We start from the raw sequence: 20,262 nt of genomic DNA, 5'->3' as shown, positions 1-20,262 counted from the left end.
ATAGGAGTGTTGAGAGCAAGACACGTGAAGTCATTCTTCTGCTCTACTCAGCACTCATTAGACCTCAGTTGAAGTATTGTGTCCAGGAAGGGGATCTTGGAGTTACAGTGGATAGTTCTCTGAAGACATCCACGCAGTGTGCAGCGGCAGTTAGTAAAGCAAATAGGATGTTAGGAATTATTAAAAAAGGGATAGATAATAAGACAAAAGATATCATACTTCCCCTATATAAAACTATAGTACGCCCACATCTAGAGTACTGCGTGCAGATGTGGTCTCCTCACCTCAAAAAAGATATATTGGCATTAGAAAAGGGCAACTAAGATGATTAGGGGTTTGGAACACGTTCCATATGGGGAGAGGCTAGAGAGACTGGGACTTTTCAGTCTGGAAAAGAGGCGATTGAGGGGCGATATGATAGAGGTATATAAAATCATGAATGGTGTGGAGAAAGTGAATATAGAAAATTATTTACCTTTTCTCATAATACAAGAACTAGGGGACACCAAATGAAATTGATGGGTAGTAGGTTCAAAACTAATAAAAGGAAATTTTTCTTCACACAGCGCACAGTCAACCTGTGGAACTCCTTGCCCGAGGAGGCTGTGAAGGCCAGGACTCTATTAGGGTTTAAAAAAGAGCTCGATAAATTTTTGCAGGTTAGGTCCATAAATGGCTATTAGCCAGGGTAAAGTACGGTGCCCTAGCCTTCAGTACAAGGGCAGGAGATGGATGGCAGGAGATAAATCACTTGATCATTGTCTTCTGTTCTTCTTCTCTGGGGCACCTGGCATTGGCCACTGTCGGCAGACAGGATACTGGGCTAGATGGACCTTTGGTCTGACCCAGTATGGCCGTTCTTATGCAAAGCAATGCATGTTGGAAAACATAATCCCAACTTGACATATAAAATAATGGAGTCTACATTAGCTGTTAGCACTCAAGAATGTGATTTTGGTGTCATTGTGAATCATTCTCTGAATACATCTACTCAATATGCAGCAGAAGTAAAAAAAAAACGAACAGAATGTTGGGAATGATTCAGAATGAGATAGATAATAAGACAGAAAATATCATATTATCTCTATATAAATCCCTGGTACGCCCACATCTCAACTACTGCGTGCTGATCTGGTCACCCCATCTCTAAAATATATATTGGAATTAGAAAAGGTACAGAAAAGAGTAACAAAAATTATTAGGGATTTAGAATGGCCTCCACATTAATCCAGGGATTAATAAAACTGGGATCTTTCAGATTGGAAATGAGACAACTACAGGGCTGTGACAGAGGTCTGTACAATCATGATTGGTGTGGAGAAAGTAAATAAGGAAGAGTTATTTACTCTTCCTAACACAAGAACTAGGGAGTCACTAATTAAATTAATTGGCAGCAGGTTTAAAACAAAAGGAAGCATTCACACAATGCAGAGTCAGACCAAGACTATTCATTCCTGCATTCATTTGTGCCATGCTGATTTGCGTAGGTGATCCTGGCCCTCCACCCCTCTTATTATGAGTACTCTGAAGCATCTCCATGGTACTGTGGCAATGCAACCATGAAATGATACTATCCAATATTTTCTCTTGTTGTCTACCTTGTCCTCGCTTTCCATTATACTTTCCTGTTGTCACTAAACTGTCAAGTGCAGACTTTCTAACTACATGGCCTATAAATTTTGCCTGCCTTGTTCTTATCCTAAGAACACCAAGACTATTAGAGGGTTTAAAAACCAAGTAGATAAGTTCCTGAAGGTTAGGTCCACCAATGGTGCTGGCCAGGGTGGTCTGGGAGGGTGGCCCTAGCCTCTGTTTGCCTGGAACTGGGAATGAGTGTCAGGGTGGATCACTTGATGATTGCCTCTTCTGTTCATTCAAGCACTTGGCATTGGCCACTGTTAGAAGACAGCTTTCATTGTTTGGGGAGTGGACTGCCAGGCCTTGCACATCCATCTACAGTCAGATGTGATCAGGGAGGATGGAAAGGTTATTAGGCGACAGGGGGAAGTGCAGAACAGACTTGTCAGCACAGAAACCAGAAGGCATCAGTACAATCCATCTTGGGGAGAGGGCCCCAGATGGGGGCCCAGAGCCTGGGCCCTGGCCTTCCTTCCTCCCTTTCCAGCCAGATGAGACTGCCCCACTCAACAGCCCAGTTCCAGTTCAAACCACCCAGGTGCCTCCTCCCTCCTTTGTACTGTTTCCTGAGGAAGAAAGGTGTCACCTGGTTGCCCAGGTTACAAAGGGCACGATGGCCATTGAGTACATGGGAGACCCCATCACACCAAAATGCCCCTCACCAAGTATGCACTGATGCTCTGCCTAGGGAAACTGAGGCACCCCCACCTTGTATTACCATGGGACAGAAGGAAACACATGCAGCCTAACCAGGAGAATAAAATCCTCACAACTGCGTCTTCATTACACCGGAACGCTGGGCAAGACAGACCCAGGGTCTGACCCAGTCTGGCTGCAGCTTACGCTCTTACCCCTGTCACCCGCTCCCGGCAGTCAGTAGCTGAGGGACCCCCTGCGAGTCTCAGGTAACAGCCATTGCTGGATCTGTCCTCCAGGAGCTTATGATCTGAATTCCTTTTTTAACCCAGTTGGCCTTCCCAGCGTCCCCTGGCAACGGGTTCCAGGGCTTGGCTGTGGGTGGGTGTCATTGTCTCCTGTGCAAATGGGGTTCAAATGTGCTGCTGGGCTGGTTTAGTCATTGTATAGAGGCACACGGCTGCTTTGCAAGCATGGGAGTCCTACAGAGGCTCTCCTCTAGTTAAGGGGGCAGTTGCGTTTGTGAATAAGTTTGGATTTATTCTCAGACCTTCACCCTTCCTTGCACGCCTCAATTCCCCCTGGGGATGCATTTTAGTGAGCTGCAAGTTGCTGGCATCTGGCTTTTTAGCTTGAAGAGGAGAGGCTCATGCACTAAGTTCCAGAGGTCTCAGGTTCAAGTCTGCCTGTGGGTGGCTCCGCAGGCATCAGTGCAAATGATGGGAGGGTTGTGAACATCCTGATTTCAGCCCAGTCCAGACCAGTCACTCTGCGCATGCACAGCAGGGCAGCCGCCTCTGTGGCCATGGACAACAAGTCAGGGCCAAAGGGCCAGCTTTTCTCATGCTCCTGGTTAGGCCCTTAGCGAAGAGGTGACCAGTCCCATGACACAGAAGGCCGGATCCTCAGAGGAGCTCAGCAGATCACCTGCCCCCTGTGGTGCCGAGCTCTCTGCCCGGGTTCCAGGGCCGAGAACTCCAGCCTGAAGGAGGAAGCCCGGGAATGTAGCAATCGTGGAGCTGCCTGGTGGCTGGCACTGGCTGGCGAAGGGTCGGGGGGTGCCAGTCAGGGGCAGGGCTCCCTGTAAGCTGGGTGCTTGTGCAGCCGCTCAGGAGAGATTCCAAAGCAGAGCACCGGCTGCTGGGTTTTCTATCCCTAGGGGTGGTGCACAGCCAGCTCACACAGACCTGTCTGCCGCACAGGGATGGAGAAGGTGAGCGGGAACCTTGGCCCTGGGGCCGACTGGCCACCTGCAGCGGCCCCTGGGCTAAAACCCCGGACAGCCCTGCCAAAGGGGGGGGGACCTTGAGGGAGGGGCCTTTTCCGTTAGCACTGGGGGAGAAAGCCTATGTGGGCTCCCCTGCGCCTCCCGCCCCTGCCCTGGAGGTGGCACCGCTGGGCGCCCCGCTCGGGTTCAAACGGGGGTTCACCCAGGGAAGCACCTTCCCCCCAGCCCCCGCGGTCTGCGAGGCCAGGCCCTGCTTTGGGTGGGGCCGCACCTGGCTCCCGTGAGTGGGGCGGGGCCGCACCTGGCTGTTCCCCGCCCCCGGCCGGGCACGCCGGCGGCTCGCTCCCCGCCCCTGCGCATGAGCTCGCTCCGCCGGCTGCTTCCCCGGGAGTGAGAAAGCGCCGGAGCTGGGGCCTCGCTCCTGCCGCCGGAGACATGGGAGCGCCCTGCACCCGGGCGCTGCTCGCCTGCGCGCTGTTCTGCGCGCCCTGGCTGCCTCTCGGCCGGGCAGGTAGGTGGGGCCCCCGCGGCTGCCCCCCAGCTCCCGGGCGGGGCTTGTTAGTAAGGGAGCCCCCTCCCCTAGCGCCAGCAGGGTCTGCGCCGCCCCCTCCCCGCCTGCGCCCAGGGTCCCAGGCCAGGGCAGAGCCCCGCTTGTTTACAAACAACCTCTCCTCCCAGCTGAGCCTCCCTGGGGCCCCTGCTGGGGAGGCTGCTGGATCCTGGCCCAGGGTCCCCCTCCAAGAACTAAAGGGCACGAGGAGCCGGTCTCCGGGCAGCAAATCCATCGCGGGGCTTGTGGTCACTAGTGTGAGGCGGAGTAACCTCCTGCGCTGGCCAAACTAGACTAGTTCTGGTCCTCCCCCCGCCCTTTGTGGCTCTGACCCGTTCAGGGCAAGTGACCCCCCATAGTGAGTCACCCCTGTGCTGTGACCCTGCCCAGAGCTGATCTCTGGGACCAGAGCAGCCCTTGTTGGAAGCTCCCAGCGCTGGGCCGGACAATGGATGTTGCTGCCAAATCAGGCAGGGCTGTGGGTTTCCCCTAAGACCAGCCTCCGACCCTCAGTCTCGGGGAGAGGCGTCTCCCTCTCGGGAATTGGGACCTATTTGCACAGGATCAATGTCCTTGCGGTAACTTTCAGCTTAAGCCGTGTGCCTGGGTTTTCCTCCCTCCTCGGGGGGCACATTCTCACCCTGCAAATCCAACACTTGTTTCGGTTCCCAAAGAAAACACCCGGCCCGGGTAGAGCTGGGCCACCCGCGACCTAACTAATCCTAACCCGGTTCTCCAGCATGGGAAGAGCAGCTTGCAGATTCGCTCACCTTTCAGCAGCTGGGACTTTGTTGCTAAGACCTGCTGAGAGGCGGCTCCAGCTCCCTTCCCTCCCCCCGCACCAGCTGCCCGGCAGGTGTAAAGTAATGGCCTTGGTGGCCAGAGCAACGTCTGCTTGTGTGTGTCTGCGCCTGGCACGATAAAAATAACTTAAACCTGCCCCAAACCCTGAGAACCAAATCCTACTTTCCCATTGGTTACTGTACGAGCCTTTCACTACTCAGCAAGGATGAGAGCTAGCCCCGAAAGGCTGTATCCATGGCGATGGGCTGTTTGGCTTTTAACTAATGCAGGAAAGTAATTGCCTAATTATTTTCCTTTCTATTTTCATGGGTTGCAGTAGCAGGACTGTCTAGGCTCGGCCCTGCCTGGTGGTTACTGGCCAGTGCGTTTGAAGGCCCCTTTGTTTCAACTTGGACAGAAGCTATCACAAAATAATCCTTTGCGTTCCTGGAATGCCTCTCAGCCCAGCTGCCCCAAGGGCTTTGAAATGCGGGGGGTGAGGCATCCCTCCCTGTTTACAAGAGGGGTAAACAGAGGTACAGAGGGGAAGGTCCAGGGATCGGACTAGCAGGGACTTCCTTGGGTGGGCTGGGATTTTTCTGTGTGGATCTCATTGAGAAATCAGTGCCTGAATTATTCCAGGATTGTTGCTAGTTTGGGACATTCGGCGTGTGTTCTGGGGCTTCATTAAAGACAGTGCCCAGTGCCCCCAGCCCGCATTGAAATCAGCAAGGGCAGCCGGCTCTCCACCGCTAGATATCCAGAGCCTGGAGCCAATGAAGCTCCCAGAAAACTTAGCACTGAGGCCCCAGTTCAGTGAGCCCTGCACATGCTCACTTGCCTCCTGCTGCCTCAGGTGCTGCCCCCTTGACTCCAGCGCTCAGAGTTCAGCCCACGCCTCCGTGGGTTGCAGTATCTGTGCTTTGGTGAAAAGCCAGGCTCTTGTGATGCTGAAAGGCTTGTTCTAACCACTAGGTTACGCAGCCTCCCCTCTGCCCCCTCCTTAGTGCTCCCCATTGCCTCCATTTCCAGCAACGTTTCCATCTGAAAATAAAACTAAAGCACTTGTTTGATACCTGGGTGACTCATTTTATTTCCCCCTGGGCTATTCTTTAAATGCTGGGTGGTTGAGTGAATGCGGGGGTCGGATCCCAGGGGTGATAATGGTTAGACTTGCTAATACCTGTGCAAGTGGCGGGTGGGGAAGGCAGTGTTCCTAAGCCAGCCAGGGTGGAGGGAAGAAACGCCTGTTATAAGTAAGCCTGGCCTGGCTGCGGTAAGGCAGGAAACAGATAGGTTCATGCTGGGGGCTATGGTGGACTGAGTTTTGTCTTGTACTTTCCCTCAGGAGCTGCTCTCTCTGGCCTGGATCTTGCCAGTCCTCAGGGATCTGGCTGTTAGCTAGGGAGCTGGCTGGATTCGGAGCATGAAGGCTGCTGTTAGGATCAGTTTCTAGTGATCTGCATTGAGATCAGGGCTCACCGGGGCTGGGTGCTGCAGGGACCGGTATCTGCACAGTCCCTGCCCCCATAGAGCTTACAATGTAAGTGGGCAAGACCAAGGAAGGAGCTGATGTCCCCCATTTTACAGGCAGGGAAACTGAGGCACAGAGCTATTTCAGTGACTCGACCAGGGTTGCCCAGCAGCAGAGCTCTCCTGAGTCCTAGTGCGCTGCGTTAGCCAGGAGACTAGCTTTCCTCTCCGCTGAACTTGATCTGCCTCAGACACACCTACTTAAATGGCTTTTAAGGGCCTGATCCTGACAGGTGCTGATTGCTTCCTGTGATGTGTTGAGCTGCCAATCTCAGAATCAGGACCCAGAGCTGCAGCGAAGTCTTGGCTGGGCCCCAGAACATCAAGCGTGGCTCTCCTGTGACCTGGCTTTGCCAGCAAACTGGGCAGGAGGCTGGGAGAAGCGGGTGATAGCTGGAGGACAGCAACCCCAGAATAGGGGACTGGGGGAAGGAGTCCTCTGAGGTCAGTCCAGCTTCTTCCAGAGCTGGGCACAGGTCAAAAGTACGGCAGAGTGTCCCAGGGACCTGCCCAGGCATTGCACAAGTTGACCCAAATAGTTGAGGGCAGACACAAAACAGCGGGAGGAGGAAGCAATACAACCAGTGACACATGCAGCCTGACAGTCCTTGCCCTGGTGCTTAGGGAACTCACCCGGGATTGCGGGAGTCCAGGGCCAGTTCTGCTCTGAAACAGACTTCTGTTCACTGAACATTCACAAATCCCTCAGCCGGCCCAAGCTGCAGTGACTGGCTTTGGAGCTGCTGCTGATCCGAAGGACTTGCTGCTGGCCCAGCGCTGTTCATTGGCACTTTGAGCTCTGTGGTGAAAGGGGCTAGGTCAGTGCAAAGGGTGTGTAAAGCACTGGGGTCTTTCCTGGCGAGGACATTAAGTGCTACACACTGACAGCTCAAGGCAAATGCCAGCTGAAGCATGGGAACATGGGTGGCCTGCTTTCTAGAGGTGGAGAAACAAGCCCAGCGCCTCAAAGGTATTGCAGCACTGAGGTGAGGTGACTTGCCTGAGGCCAGGGAGGCAGTCAGTGTCAGAGAGTTCCAACTCTGTCTTGTACTCGGACCACTCTCCCGGCACTTCTCCTCAGACTCTTGCAAGTTAGGGGCATCAGAGGGGAGAAGGACTGGACTGTCTGGACTATCCACCTGCTCACCAGGGCTGTGGTGTGTTGGGTATGAGAGGTGTGAAGGGCAGTAACTTCTTCCAGGCCATGGTCCTGAGTCACTCTTGCAGAAGTGGGGTGCCAGCCCAGCTCCCCAGCAGAGCCCTACTCAAGTCAGAACAGAAGCTGTTGGTGGGGATTGGAGGGGGGGCTGGGTACCCCTCTGTGTACATGGGGGCTCAGAGGTGTGCTTCAGCCATGACACCTCATGACACCCCAGTTACCCAGCTGCTTGCTGTGACCTGACCTCTGGCATCCTTTGGCAGGAGAATGCAAACAGCTGGAGTCTTGTGAGAGGTGCCTGGAAGGTGACAAGTCCCTGAACATCACGGGCTGCGTGTGGATGGGCTGTGGACCCACAGAAGAGCCAGGTACCCTGGGGCAGCCTCTCTGCTTCCCCTGCATTAACCCTTTGCAGCACAGCCCCATGGGCCCTGCTGTCCAGGAGATGTAAAGCTGTCTTCAGCTCAGCTTCTGCCATCAGCAGGATCTTACGTACATATCACCAAGCCTTAGCGCGAGTCTGACCCTTCCTGGGAAATGTCTCGAAACCGGCCCCGGAATTGCTCTGCTGGCAGCTGGGATTAAGTACAAGTGTCCTATGCCTGAGAACCTAAGGCCCTGTTCCTTTTGACCTAGTATCTGCTACAGTCCCACGACTACAACTAGGGCCTGGTTTTCTGAGCTCTTGTGAAACTTATCCGTGAGCTTCGCACGGGGAGTGGTCAAACCACTTGCTCTCTGCCCACACCAATATCTGGAACGGGCCCATCACTGGGGCATTAGGAGAGGATTCCACTGCACAGGGTCTCCAGGTATTTCCTGGCTGCCTTGCCCGGTGGGGTTTGCGCATTCACATTCTCTGTTGGGGCTGGCTGGTGCCTGCTGGGAGTATTGGGGTCTGCTAACCGGGAGAGGGGTTAGGCCGTGCTGAGTCCCTGGCTGCTACTGCTGGTGCTGGCAGGTCAGTGGGGAGCTGGCTGCTTCTGACAGCTGAATTCCAAGCTTTGGAGTGACTCGGTGTTGGTTTCTCTGCTGCCCACCTAGCCACTGCCAGGGGGAGAGAAATCTCCCTGTCTCTGGATGCTGGCCTGGAGGCAGGGGAGTGCTGGGACCCCCCCCCACATTTCCCAAGCCCAGCTGTTGCCTGGTTTCCTTGGCTGCTAGCCTGGCTATGAGTCTCCTTCCCTTGCACCTCCTGTGGGGCAGTAGGAGCTGGGAGGAGGGATGGGCCGGGCCCAGCCCAGCGGGAGCTGCGAAGCCCCATGGAAAGGCAGCAGCCAGCCTGCTGGGCTTCAGTTAGGATGGGGGAAGTGTCATTCGTGGGGGTCCTTCCTCTGTCACGTCGTCTTCACTCCATAAATTACCAACATCCCCCACCCGTTCACCTGCCAAAAATCCCATTATCCTCCCACCCTGTCCTGAGCCATCACCGCCCACGGCCTAGTGAGTCACGTTCCCTGGTGCCGAGTGCCGCCTTGACTGGCAGGTGCCACCAGCTCCCTCCCCTCCCCTCCCCCACCTCTGGCCCCACCACCCGCCAGCAGGAGCAATACTGCTCGGTGGTCAATGCAGGGCTGGCGGGTTGCTAGCTCGGTCAGCTGTGGCTGGTGGTGCTTAGTGTGCAGAGGTGGGAAAAGTACACCCCTGCCCCCAAAAGTTACTTGAGTGAAAGTACAGCTGCTTTGGGGGAACTGTAATGAAGCAAAAGTCAAAGCATTCTTCTGGGCAGCTACTTGAGTAAAAGCACTCCCGCACCTTGGCTTAATTGTACTCAAGTATTCATGGGTTTCCATAGGGTGGCTGCTTTTTCCTTCTGGACACTGGAGCACTCCTACTCGAGTAGCTTCCCAGAGGGATACTTTGACTTAATTACACCCACCCGCAGCAGCTGTACTTTTACTCAAGTAACTTTTTTGGTACTTTCCCTACCTCTGCTAGTTTATAAAGACAGAACAGCCATACTGGTGGGCTGCCAGGCCTGGCTTTGCCCTCCATCAACAGACAAGTCCTGCCAACCCCAGGCACAAAGTGAGCTGTGGGGGCCTGGCAGCCCAGTTCCCACAGTGAGCAAAGAACAAACTCAGCTTGTCATATGTCTGCTCCCTGCACTGCCTAAGCGTGCTCTGGCCAGCACAGCCATTGCCTCTCCAGCTCTGTTGGGGCACTGGGGGGTCCACCTTTCCCTTTCAGAGCTGGCGTCCGCACGAGAGCCTGTCCCGCACCTCGGTGTTATGGATTCTTCTGCAGCTGTCCTGCAACACAGTGCTGCGTGAGCACTCTAACTGGGGCTTTGCAAAGCCCCTGCGCTGTGACCTGGGGAAGACACTAGGGCTTTGCTCAGGGCAGGGGGCTGTCTCCTTCCGGTCTCACCTTTGAAAGCTCGGGGCTGGCTGGCCCTGAGCAGAACAGCGCAGGCAGCCGCATCTTGGTTTTCTGGGTGGGTGCTGAGTTTCTGAGTCCGGTTGCTTTGGAGGGCTCTGCTGCTGCCTTCCATGACGACAGGTGTCATGGGTGTTGGGGGAGGGGAGTGGAGAAATGGAATTGGAAATCCTCCGTTTCCCAAGGGGTGGGGAAGAAAGCAAAGGCAGCAGAGACTGTGGGGCGAGTATGGACTCCCCAGCCCAAGCACATGGGAAAAGCCAGTAGATTAACACCTGCTGTCTCGGTCAAACACTTCTGGGAAGCCCAGCTCCTTCAGTGACTCTTATCATTGCAACCTGAGTCCATCTATGCAGAGGCCACGTCACCTGCTGGTAACATGCATCTCACCACAGAGATGGCTGCATCAGAGTCTGCTCTGCTTGCAATTCAGCCATGACCTCTGGCTCCAGAATCCAAAAAGCATAGGGACCTCAAGAGGTCCTCAAGTCCAGTCTGCTGCTCTCATGGCAGGACCAAGCACCATTTAGGTTATCATGTACGGTATTTATCCAACCTGTTCTTAAATATCTCCAAGGATGGAGATTCTACAACCACCCTAGGCAATTTATTCCACTAATTAATCACGCTGACCACTAGGAAAAGTTTCCTAATGTCCGGTCTAGACCTCCCTTGTTGCAATTTAAGCCCATTGCTTCTTGTCTTATTTTCACAGGCTAAGGAGAATAATTTTTCTTCCTCCTCCTTGTAACACTCTTTTAGGTACTTGAAAGCTGCGATCCTGTCCCCTCTCAGCCTTCTCTTTTCCAAACGAAACAAACCCAGTTCTTTTCATCTTCTCTCGTAGATCATATTTTCCAGCCCTTTAATAATACTTGTTGCTCTTCTCTGGACCTTCTCCAATTTCTCCACATCTTTCCTACAATGTGGGGCCCAGAACTGGACACAGTTCTCCGCTCTGCACTGATTTGGCCTCAACTAGAGCAGAAGAATTACTCCGTGTCTTGCTCATAGCACTCTTCTTGATGCGTCCCAGAATCATGTTGGCTTTTTTGCAGCAGCGTCACCCTGTTGACTCATCCCCAGCTTGTGGTCCACTGTGACCCCTAGATCCCTTTCTGCAGGACTCCTTCCTAGATAGTCCTTTCCCAAATACCTGTCCAGCCACAATGGGCTAGAGTGGGCTTCTGCCAGGCTACTGGTGTCTGAAGTGAAGTTATTTACAAATCCTTAGCTGAAATGGTAACAACTGGCTTTCCAAAGGTGATGAAGCTGAGAGAACACGTCAGGAGACCTTATCTCCTGGCTTCTCTTCCACCCTCTGGGAACTGGACTATCCCAAGGGGTGGGCTCTGTCTCAGCCCATGATGGGGCTCTCCTAGGCCTTAGAGGTCCTGGGAAATTGTCAGAACAAACTGCTGGCCCTGCTGGAGGCTGCAGAGCCGCTGCAGAGGGGACTTGGGGGTAGCGAAGGCTGCTGATGCTGAGTCTGAATGCACCAAACCCCAGTCCAGATGTTATGTGTGCAGGTTGGGCCTTGGGATCCTCAGGCTCTGCTTCCCTGGGACTAGTGTGGTTTTCAAAGCTGTTATTACCTTCCTAACCATGTCTCCGTCCTTGTGTCCCCCACGCTAGCCAGGCGTTCCCCACTCTCAGCCCCCTCCGCAGGGGCGTCTAGGTAACTCGTTTGCTCTGGGGAGTTTTGTGAAAGGTTTTTCCTGCTGGCTTTTCCTGTTTCCTTTAGTAGCTGAGAGCTGCATTGGGAAAGGAGAACCCCCCAAGGAGACGTGCTCCATCTACAACGTCACTGCTGAGTGCCCAGGTATCTCACTGGGGTGATCACAGCTGTGAGCTATGGGTAGAGCACAGCACCAAGACTCAAGAGACCTGTGGTTGGTCTCTGGCCCTGAAGCTGCTGGTTTATTTTCCCATCTGTAAAATGCGGGTGATGCAAGAAGCTGTGTGAGCCACTGGTCTCCCTGTAAGCACCAGTGGGTGGCTTCACTGATCTGTCTTTTTTTACATATATAATTGGAGATACATGTCTCCTAGAGCTGGAAGGGACCTCAGGAGGTCCTCTAGTCCAGTCCCCTGCCCTCTTGGCAGGGCCAAGCACCATCTCTGCCATTTATTTGCCCCAATCTGGATTGAACTCTCACCCTTGGGTTTAGCAGGCCAATGCTCAAACCACTGAGCTACCCCTTCCCCTATCCTTGTGCAAGAGGAATCCACGCTCCATTGAAGGAGTGACAGCTGTGAAACCATTCTGCACAGGAGCGCTGCTGTGCAGGCAGCTGTTGGTTACTCCTGTCTGTTCTCGGGAGCCTGCAATCACCCCGGCCTTCATGTGTGCAGGAGCTTCTGCTTTCAGCTCCGTGTGGGGAATAACCCCAGCGCTCTGCGTCAGGGCAGTTCTATGGGCTCAGCCCACTGGGGGACTTGATAGATCTGACATCTAACAATGTCCCCAGTAACTCCAGCCCCAGCAGGGGGCGCTGTGGGAAACGGGGCAGGCGCACTGGCTGGGGGAGTTCCCAGCAGGGGGCGCTGCGGGAAACGGGGCAGGCGCACTGGCTGAAGGGGCAGATTCAGTCCCAGCCCTGGGGAGAATCGGTCAGTCCTGCCACTCAACGTCTCACCTCGTTCTTCCATCTTTGCACCCTCAGCACGGAGATCACCTACCAAGGAGCCTCGGCGAGCGTCCACCAAGGAGCCAGGGATTCTCACGCCAGGCAAGTGGCACCCTTGGGAGCAGGGCAGGGCGGGGCAGGCTGGAGAAGGGAAAGGGTCTAATGTGGGATTCTTGCATCAGGCTCAGGTCAGAGGGGAGGATCGGGCGGGGTTTGTTTTGGTGTGAACGGGCCCCTTCCCTCCATCCTCAGGCAGGAATCCAGTGAGGCTGGCTGGTCAGTCATCTCTGAGCTCTGCAGAAAGAGAGGAGGGGGTCCTGGGCAGTAATTAAAGCAGAGGCCTGGCCCACAGGACTCCTGGGTTCTACCAGCAGCAGCGCTGCCACTGGGGGACTGGATGGTTGCTGGGTGGTTGCTTGACTTTCAGCAAGTCCCCAGCTGCTCTGTGCCTCAGTTTCTCCATCTGCACTAAAAAGGGGAATACATTCATTGACTTCCATCCCAGGGAGCATTTGGAGGGTGGACAGCCACTGCCTGAAGTACTTCCAGGTGCCAGGCAGGTGCCACATGAGAGTAGCGTAGTCGGTTCATCAGAGCAGCACCACATAGGAAACCATCCCCAACCTGGTGACTGTAGAATATTGGGTGGGGAAAGCAGAGCATGTGCTAAGACAGGGATGACTTCTCTGCACTCAGAGTTGTGCCCAGCCTGCCTTTTGCAGCACGTGCAGTACTCCATGCCCTGCGAAGGGGCGGTCAGAGGCCTGCATGCTCAGTCATGTGTGCACTTCTCTGTGATTTGTACGAGCAAACAAGGTCCTGGCTCGTGCAGAAGATCACAAGTGGATCACTTTGCATGCGCCTTTTGTATGGGCGTTTGGGGCCAAATCTGCGTTCCCTGTGAGCCGAGAGCTTGGGCAGCTGCCCAGGAGAGCAGAGCGCCCACAGTGGGCGGTGTGTGTGTGTGTGTGTCTCTCTCTTGGTGGTGCACGTTAGCCCATGCCTGGGTGCATATAACAAAATGTATTCTGCCCTGGGAACCCTGGTCCAAAAGTTCCGAAAAAGTCAGGCCAGGGAGAGAGCCGTTTGTCAGCTAGACTCTCCAAGCATTGCTCCCCCGCTTCTGAAATGGAGCCAAGCCCTGGGCAGGGCAGAGCAGAGCAGACCCCAGCGCCTGCATGACGAGGTGTGGCAATGTAGCATGGGGATGGAAAAGAAGGCTGAATCCAGCTGAACCTGCCTGAGGGAGGGGAGGTGGGAGGTAATAATTAGGGTGACAAGCAGTGTCCCTCATAAGCTGATCACTTGGGTGGCTGCCCAGGTGAGATCCGGGGTGGCTCAGCTGGTGGCAGAGCGCCTAAAGACGGCTGCCTGTCCTTCTGTTGGTGGTGCACATATGCACCTGCCTTGGTGCACATAACAAAATTCATTCTGCCCACAGATGGCATAAATGAGTTAACGAATGGCTAGGTAGCAAGCATGAAAAACTGGAGGAGGCAATGGGACCCTAAATAAGACAAAGCCCCAACTGTCAGGATGTCTGGTCCCCTCGATGTAATGGGAACAAATGCTCTGTCTGTCTGTTTGCTCCTAGGTGGGATCTCGCTGCCGGTGGGGGTGGGGCGGCAATCACGCTGGAGCCCTTTCCAAGAGGGAGGGAGGGGCAGGAATCAGAGCGCTTTCAGCTAATTAGAATGAGTAACTTCATCCTAGAGCTCTGTGAATTATTGATCCGGCCCAGGCTCTGCTGGGCCATTCAGCTAAAGACAGCAGCTTCTCTTCCCCGGCCTCCCCTTCCACATGGTGCTCTCGCTGTCCAGTTGCTGCGGCCAGTTCTCCCTCTTGCTGCCAAACACACGGTGCCCCTGCTCTGTTGTAGGGGGAGAGCAGGGTTAAACTCCATTCCCCTTCCAGGCACCACTCTGTGAGCTGTCGCGTGCATGGGGGGAGCCCCCTGCTTTGCATTTCCCTCTGATTTAAAGCCTGTCTCAGGGTGCAGAGGGCTGCTGCTCTGTCCGTTCCTCTCACCTCTGCCCACACACGGGTGTAGTTCTTCCCTGCCAGTCTGCTATCTGCTTCAGTGCACAAGAGGCCGTGTGGGTCTGGGAGACTAGATGACAATAGGAATCCCAGCGTGCTGGCTGGGCTGGAATGCAGCCACCTCTGGGGAGGAGGGCAGCCGCCCACTGGTACGCTGCACCGCAGCTGGGGGATGAGGAAGAAGAGATGCTTCTGGCCAAAGAGGCTAGGGGAAGTGCTGTGGGATCTCGAGTGACCTTCAGCCCAAGCAGCCTTGGCTTCATCTCGGATGACACAGTCCCCTGGCAGCAAGCTGGGGCACTAGCTGGGAGGATGGGGTTTCTCTAGTGGGACGCCTCTCAGAGCTGCTCGAGAGCTCTGGGTGAGGCTATTCCAGAGCATCTTCCAACTCTTCCCCTGGCCCTTTCCCTCCATCGCTCCCTGGGGATGCCCTGCGTAGCCAGGGGCAGCAGAGGGGTGTGGCTTTCAGCAGCAAGGATGGCATCCCTGTTGCCCAGGGTGGGGCTCCGAAGCCCACTTGAGTGCCCAGTAACGAGGGAGCCAGTGACACGACAGGGGAGCGGGGTGTCCCAGGGCTGTGCGCGTCATGTCCGGCCCCAGTAACGCCCTTGCTGCCTCCCTGCCCTAGGGCCAACAGCCAGCCCCTTGCCGACGGCCGCCCCGGAGTTCCGCCCGCCCGGGTTCGACTCGGCCAGTTTCGTGGGCGGCATCGTCCTCGTGCTGAGCGTCCAGGCCGTCTTCTACTTCATCGTCAAGTTCCTCAAGTCCAAGGACAGCACCTACCAGACGCTGTAAGCCCCTCCCCTCGCGATCTCCAGCCCCTGGCCCCAGCTCTGCTCCGAGAGTGCCCCTGCCGCGGGAGCTGTGCCTGCTGGGGCGCGAGGGAGACCTGGGCCTTGGCCCGGTTGCCACAGACTCAGATCCTGGGCCTGCTTGGCTGCCACAGACTTGGTACGGACGCCCTCCCCCGGAGCCGGATGGGGGCAGCTGTTAGATCCAGCGTGGGGGGGGTGGCGCTGTCCAGCTCCCCTCTGCGTTTGGACTGCACCAGCTGCAGCCTGCCAGCAGCTGCGTGCGTGGGGCCTCGTGGCTCTGTGAGACCCCTGCGGGTCTGCTGCCAGCAGCTGCGCGTGGCGGCTCCTCTGTCCTGCTCGTGGCCCTGCAGCGTTTGGTCCTTTGCTCTTGTGCAGCCTCCTGTGTTCTCCTTCCCCAGCCTGTCCCACCTGCACCTGCTGCTCCTCTCTCTGCCCCTGTGCGGGAACCAGGCCGCCCTCTGGTGGAGACTCCCCTTGTCTGTGTTTCTCGTCCGGCTGCTCTGTCTCTCGTGCCGATTCCTCTCTGGCCCCTGGCCTGGTTCTCCTGCCGGTCGGCGTTCCCAGCAGAGGCAGGATCCAGCCAGAGCTCTCCTTGTTTAAACCCCTCCTGCTGCTGGCGCTGGGACAGAGCCGGGGTGCGGCTGTTGGTCAGGGTTGGCTGGGTTGGAATCGCTGAAGCTGGGTGATCGGGGGGCTGCCTGTGCTGATCCTCAGCCCCATCCGCCCTCCTGGGCAGGGAGCTGGGCTGGGGGTGTCTAACCTCAGGGCATCCCCTCTCTTTCCCTTGCATGCTGCCGGCACCAGGGAGGAGAACCAGTAGGTGTTGCTGAGTGCGCAGGGCACCAGGAAACGGGCGCTGTCCACACCGAGAGAAAACTTTGCCCTTTCCTGGAGCTGCCTGTCGCCTGGCGGGGGCGGGGGGGTCTTCGCTAGCCCAGCCGGCTCCCTACCCTGCCGAGGGCCAGGCACAGGGCTGGCAGGGCTTGGTTAGCCGCATGGTGTGTATCTAAATGCTGTCTCCTTGCCCCTGTGCTCTGCCTAATTAAGGGGACACTGCAGTTCCCACCCATCACAGGTGCTTTCTTGGATGGGGTCTGTATCATCCCCACTCCGCACCCATGTGCTACAACCAGGCTCTCTGCTCTCCATAGCAGTTTCTCAACCAAACTCCTTGTGGGCGGGGAGATCCCCGCCCCTCTGTCTGGCTCCAGCTTGGCTTATGCAGCCAGGCCGTGGCGCAAGCTTGCGATTGGCTTCCTTGGGCTCACCTGCCCCCACTACCGGTGTCAGGGGCTGTACAAAGGCAAAGTAAGACTCAGACTTTGCCCTAGAGGGTGGTTGATCTTCAGTAGAGAAGACAGAGTGTGGGGGACAGGAAGGAATATCCCTGTTTTGCAGAGAGGGAGCTGATGCCCTGCCAGGCTTTTCCGGAGTTCAGCCCCACGCAGTCTGGGCTCCTGGCAATCTGACCCCAAGTGTGTTCCATACAGACCTCCTGGCATAACCAGGAATCGAGCTCAGGTCTCCTGAATCCCAGCCCATCAGTGTGGAAACCGCCCCTGGCTCAGAGCAGGTCTCATGAAGTGCCCCTCCAGCGACTCCTGGTGCCGGGGCTGGTCAGGGCGGTGGCGAAATGCTGGCCCTTCATGTCGTCCCCTGCCCCGCCCAGAGCCATTTCCAAACAACCCTGGCCCTTAATTTCTCACTTGGCTGCTGAACCCCCAGCTGGGTGTTTGTTCATGTTCCCTCTGCCCATGTGCGTTGCTCCCTCCATGTGGCTGGGTGGGTGATACTGAGCACCAGGTACTGCTGGCTTGCTGTGGGGCAGCTCTAAAACAGGGCGCTCCCCTGGCCAGGGAACCCTCCAGCCTGACTCTCGTCTGCCTGATGGCAGCCACCGCCTGTGGCTGGTCTCTGCTGAAGCCGGCTTCGCAGCAGCCGCCTCTGACCCCGGGCAGGGGCCATAGTTGGTTGTTGCTTTGTCCCCACTTCCCCAGTGCACTAGTGGCGTGGGGAAGGCGGGATGGTTAGCGTGGTGTGTCCCTTCCCCAGCCGTGTGCTTTTGCTGTGCCGTGGGGTTGCTGTGTGGGTCCCTGGAGGTGGCTGGGGGCGTGCTGTGTGCAGTGGGCTGGAGCCTTGTAAGCATGGTGCTGAATTAAAGCTGCAGCATCTGGTTTCTCCATCCTGGCTGCTGTTGGGGGGCAGGTCTCTGCCTGGCCTGGGTGCTCAGGACAGCTCAAGGCATGGAAATCCCTTGGCCCTTGGTGTGGCCGAACTGGGCAGTAGGCAGGTACTCCTCTGTCAGGAGTGTGGTTCCCTGGCCCCGCTGGGCTGAGGGTGAATGGACACCTGTCCAGCTGTGTGAAGACCCCGAGGCAGGCACGCACCCACACCCCTAAGCCAGCAGCACCCCACTCTGGGGAGCAGCAGCCTTGGAGGGGTCTCCAGGAGACACTCTGGTCCCCGTCACGAGCGCTAGTCCCCAAGGGCAGGGAAGAGGCTGAGGACATCTGGGTTTTTGAGGACTGGAGGTGGCCAGTCCTGCCTGCCTGCAGGAGGCGAGTCGCCATGTCCCTGTGCTTCAGGCAGCTTCTGCAGAATAGCGTGCGGCGGGGTAGGAGCAGCTGCCGAGCTGGTGGAGTTCCCTGTCCCTTGAAACCGGCGTGATGTCTGTCTGCGTCCCTCCCATGCCCCCCCGTGTATCTGTCCTAACAACATTGCTCCCCTGGGGCCTGGTCCCCCTGCTGCTGCAGCTGGACAGCCAGTCTCCACACCAGGCCAGCCCATTTTGGGGGGCAGAGGAGCTGCCTCAGCCAAGACCCCCCTTGGGAAGGTGATGGGGGCGGAGGGAGTTGCAGCGTGCCAGTGGCTCTGGAAATGGGGCGGGAATGTCTCATCCTGAAGGAAAAGTGATCCTTCTGGTGGGTGGCTGTGGGCCCCAGCTGTTGGTGCTGGGCCAACTTCTCACCTCTCTGGGGGCAGAGAGGGTCTCATCCCCCGAGACATGATGGATTCCCCCCATGGCGGCTCAGCCCCCACTGGCCCCAGTTCTGGACTCCTGCCTGGGAAGTGCAGGGTGATTTCCCTGGCCGGGTTCCAGGGCCGAGGAAAGCTCCTCCAGCGACGGGAATTGCATCGCTGGAGTCGACAGCCGGGACATCAATATTTTTATTCCCCCCCCGCCCCCCCCACCATCCCACAGGGGCAGGTTGGTGGGAAGAACCCCCCCTGTCAACTTCACTTCCCCCTTGAGCGACCCAGAGTCCCAGGGTTGACAGCAGAGCCCTTCTGGTTCAATTCAGGGTTCTGTCGAAGATCATCTGGTACGTGTAGCCCTCAGATGCTGCCTCCCTGAGCTGGGACTGAACCAGCTGCCAGGTGTGAAGGGGTCCCTGGTGTGCCGATGTCCCCCTGGGCCATCCCCTCCTGTCTGGGCCTGCAGGCCACGTGGGGGTGCGGAGCAGCAGGGCTGATCCCCGCCTACGCTGGCAAGCTCTCTTGTTTGTCCTCCCGCATTAGGATCTGATGGTTGATGCCGTGGGAGATGGAGGAGGAGGAGGAGGAGGTCAGGGCTCCAGCTGCCCTGTTTGCTGCTGTCCGCACCGTGACCCTCTCCCTGCTGCCGGCGTAGGAGACATCTGTCTCTGTGCACCACGGAGCTAGGCAAAGCACGGTCAGGCCGGGTCCCCTGGGCCTGGAGATGATGGGTCCTTTACACTTGCCCCGGAGAGGGCTAGCACGGGGCTGGAGCCCCAGGACCGCGCCTGCTCCGGCCTTCAGGCTGCATCCAAGCCTTGTTTGGAAAGCTCAGGCTGCCCTTCCGGCCGCTCCCTGGCGGGGCGTATGGACCACCAGGCCTGACAGTCTCCAGCCCCCTTTGCTGTACCTGCCACCGCCCATCTCTGCCTCCTTGGGCTTCCCTCTCCTGCTGTCACTCCAGGGGGGGGGGTGCGGGCCCCGTGGGGTCTTCCTGCCCTTCCCCTGTGGCTGCTAAGGGCCTGTCTCCCCCCACCCCTGTGCGCAGGCCCTGCCCTGAGCTCTCTGCCTCCCTCTATCCACCCTCCATCTTTGTAACTCCCATTTCTCAGCCCCAGGGGCTTTTCTGGGATGGAGGGTGGCTGGGGGGAACCCCACACACAGGGACTCTAGGCCCAGGCTTAGGGGAGCTCCTTCATGCTGTTCCTGAGCTCTCTAGGCCCCACGGCTGCTCACCTCTTGAAAGGTGGCCCTGGGGCTGCTCTGAGGAAGCCTCGCTCAGGTTGCCTGGGTCATCTGCCTGGTGCCTGCCAGCTGGTGGCATGTTTCCTTCCTGGGCAGCAGCAGCTTGTTTTCCCACAGGCTGGTTCTGTTTCCCTGGGGCTGGCAGGACTCCAGCCTCGGCACCTCCTGACCCTGCGGGTGGTTGGAGTCACTGCACGTGGCGGAGGCAAATAAAACCACTTTTTTCTTGCTCTTGGATCTCTGGGTCGAGTGTGGGAGCGACGGGCCCAACAGGGGAGCTGTCGGCAGCACAGCAGCCTGACCAGGGTGTTTCCAGCAGCGGGAGGGAGGCCCCTGGAGCATGGAGCCAGATGGAAGTGTTGGGAGCTGGGCTGTGCCTCACAGGGAGAGCACTTCTGGGCTGGTACTTAGCACTCATGCTAGGCCTGTCCACAATGAAGGACCATTTCGCCTCCTCTGGTCTCCATCACCTCCCTCTCCGCTGCCCTTCTCTGGGGGGGGTGCTGCAGTCGGACCCTCTGCCTCTGCCTGAGCTGAGCGATCTGTCCGTGCCTGCAGGGCACGGCCGGGAGGTCGCAGCAGGGCAGTGGTGCTGCCCCAGACTCTGTGCTTTGCATGCTGTGGCTGAGAGCCACCCTGGTGGGGAACGG

At 57.0% G+C, this 20,262-nt stretch overlaps 1 protein-coding gene across 1 annotated transcript; it reads left to right on the top strand.

The window, feature by feature from the left end:
* Window positions 1–3,831: 3,831 nt before the first annotated feature.
* On the top strand, window positions 3,832–19,831 carry CD164L2 (CD164 molecule like 2). Its single transcript, XM_074976332.1, has 6 exons — window positions 3,832–4,013; window positions 7,791–7,895; window positions 11,651–11,728; window positions 12,573–12,638; window positions 15,205–15,367; window positions 18,911–19,831. The coding sequence occupies exons 1-6, from the start codon at window positions 3,938–3,940 to the stop codon at window positions 18,915–18,917; spliced, it is 495 nt and encodes a 164-aa protein (XP_074832433.1). The 5' UTR covers window positions 3,832–3,937; the 3' UTR covers window positions 18,918–19,831.
* Window positions 19,832–20,262: the final 431 nt, after the last annotated feature.

Source organism: Carettochelys insculpta, chromosome 24, assembly GCF_033958435.1.
Source record: "Carettochelys insculpta isolate YL-2023 chromosome 24, ASM3395843v1, whole genome shotgun sequence".
NCBI lineage: Eukaryota > Metazoa > Chordata > Testudines > Carettochelyidae > Carettochelys > Carettochelys insculpta.
This window is presented reverse-complemented; position numbering and strand designations above follow the sequence as displayed.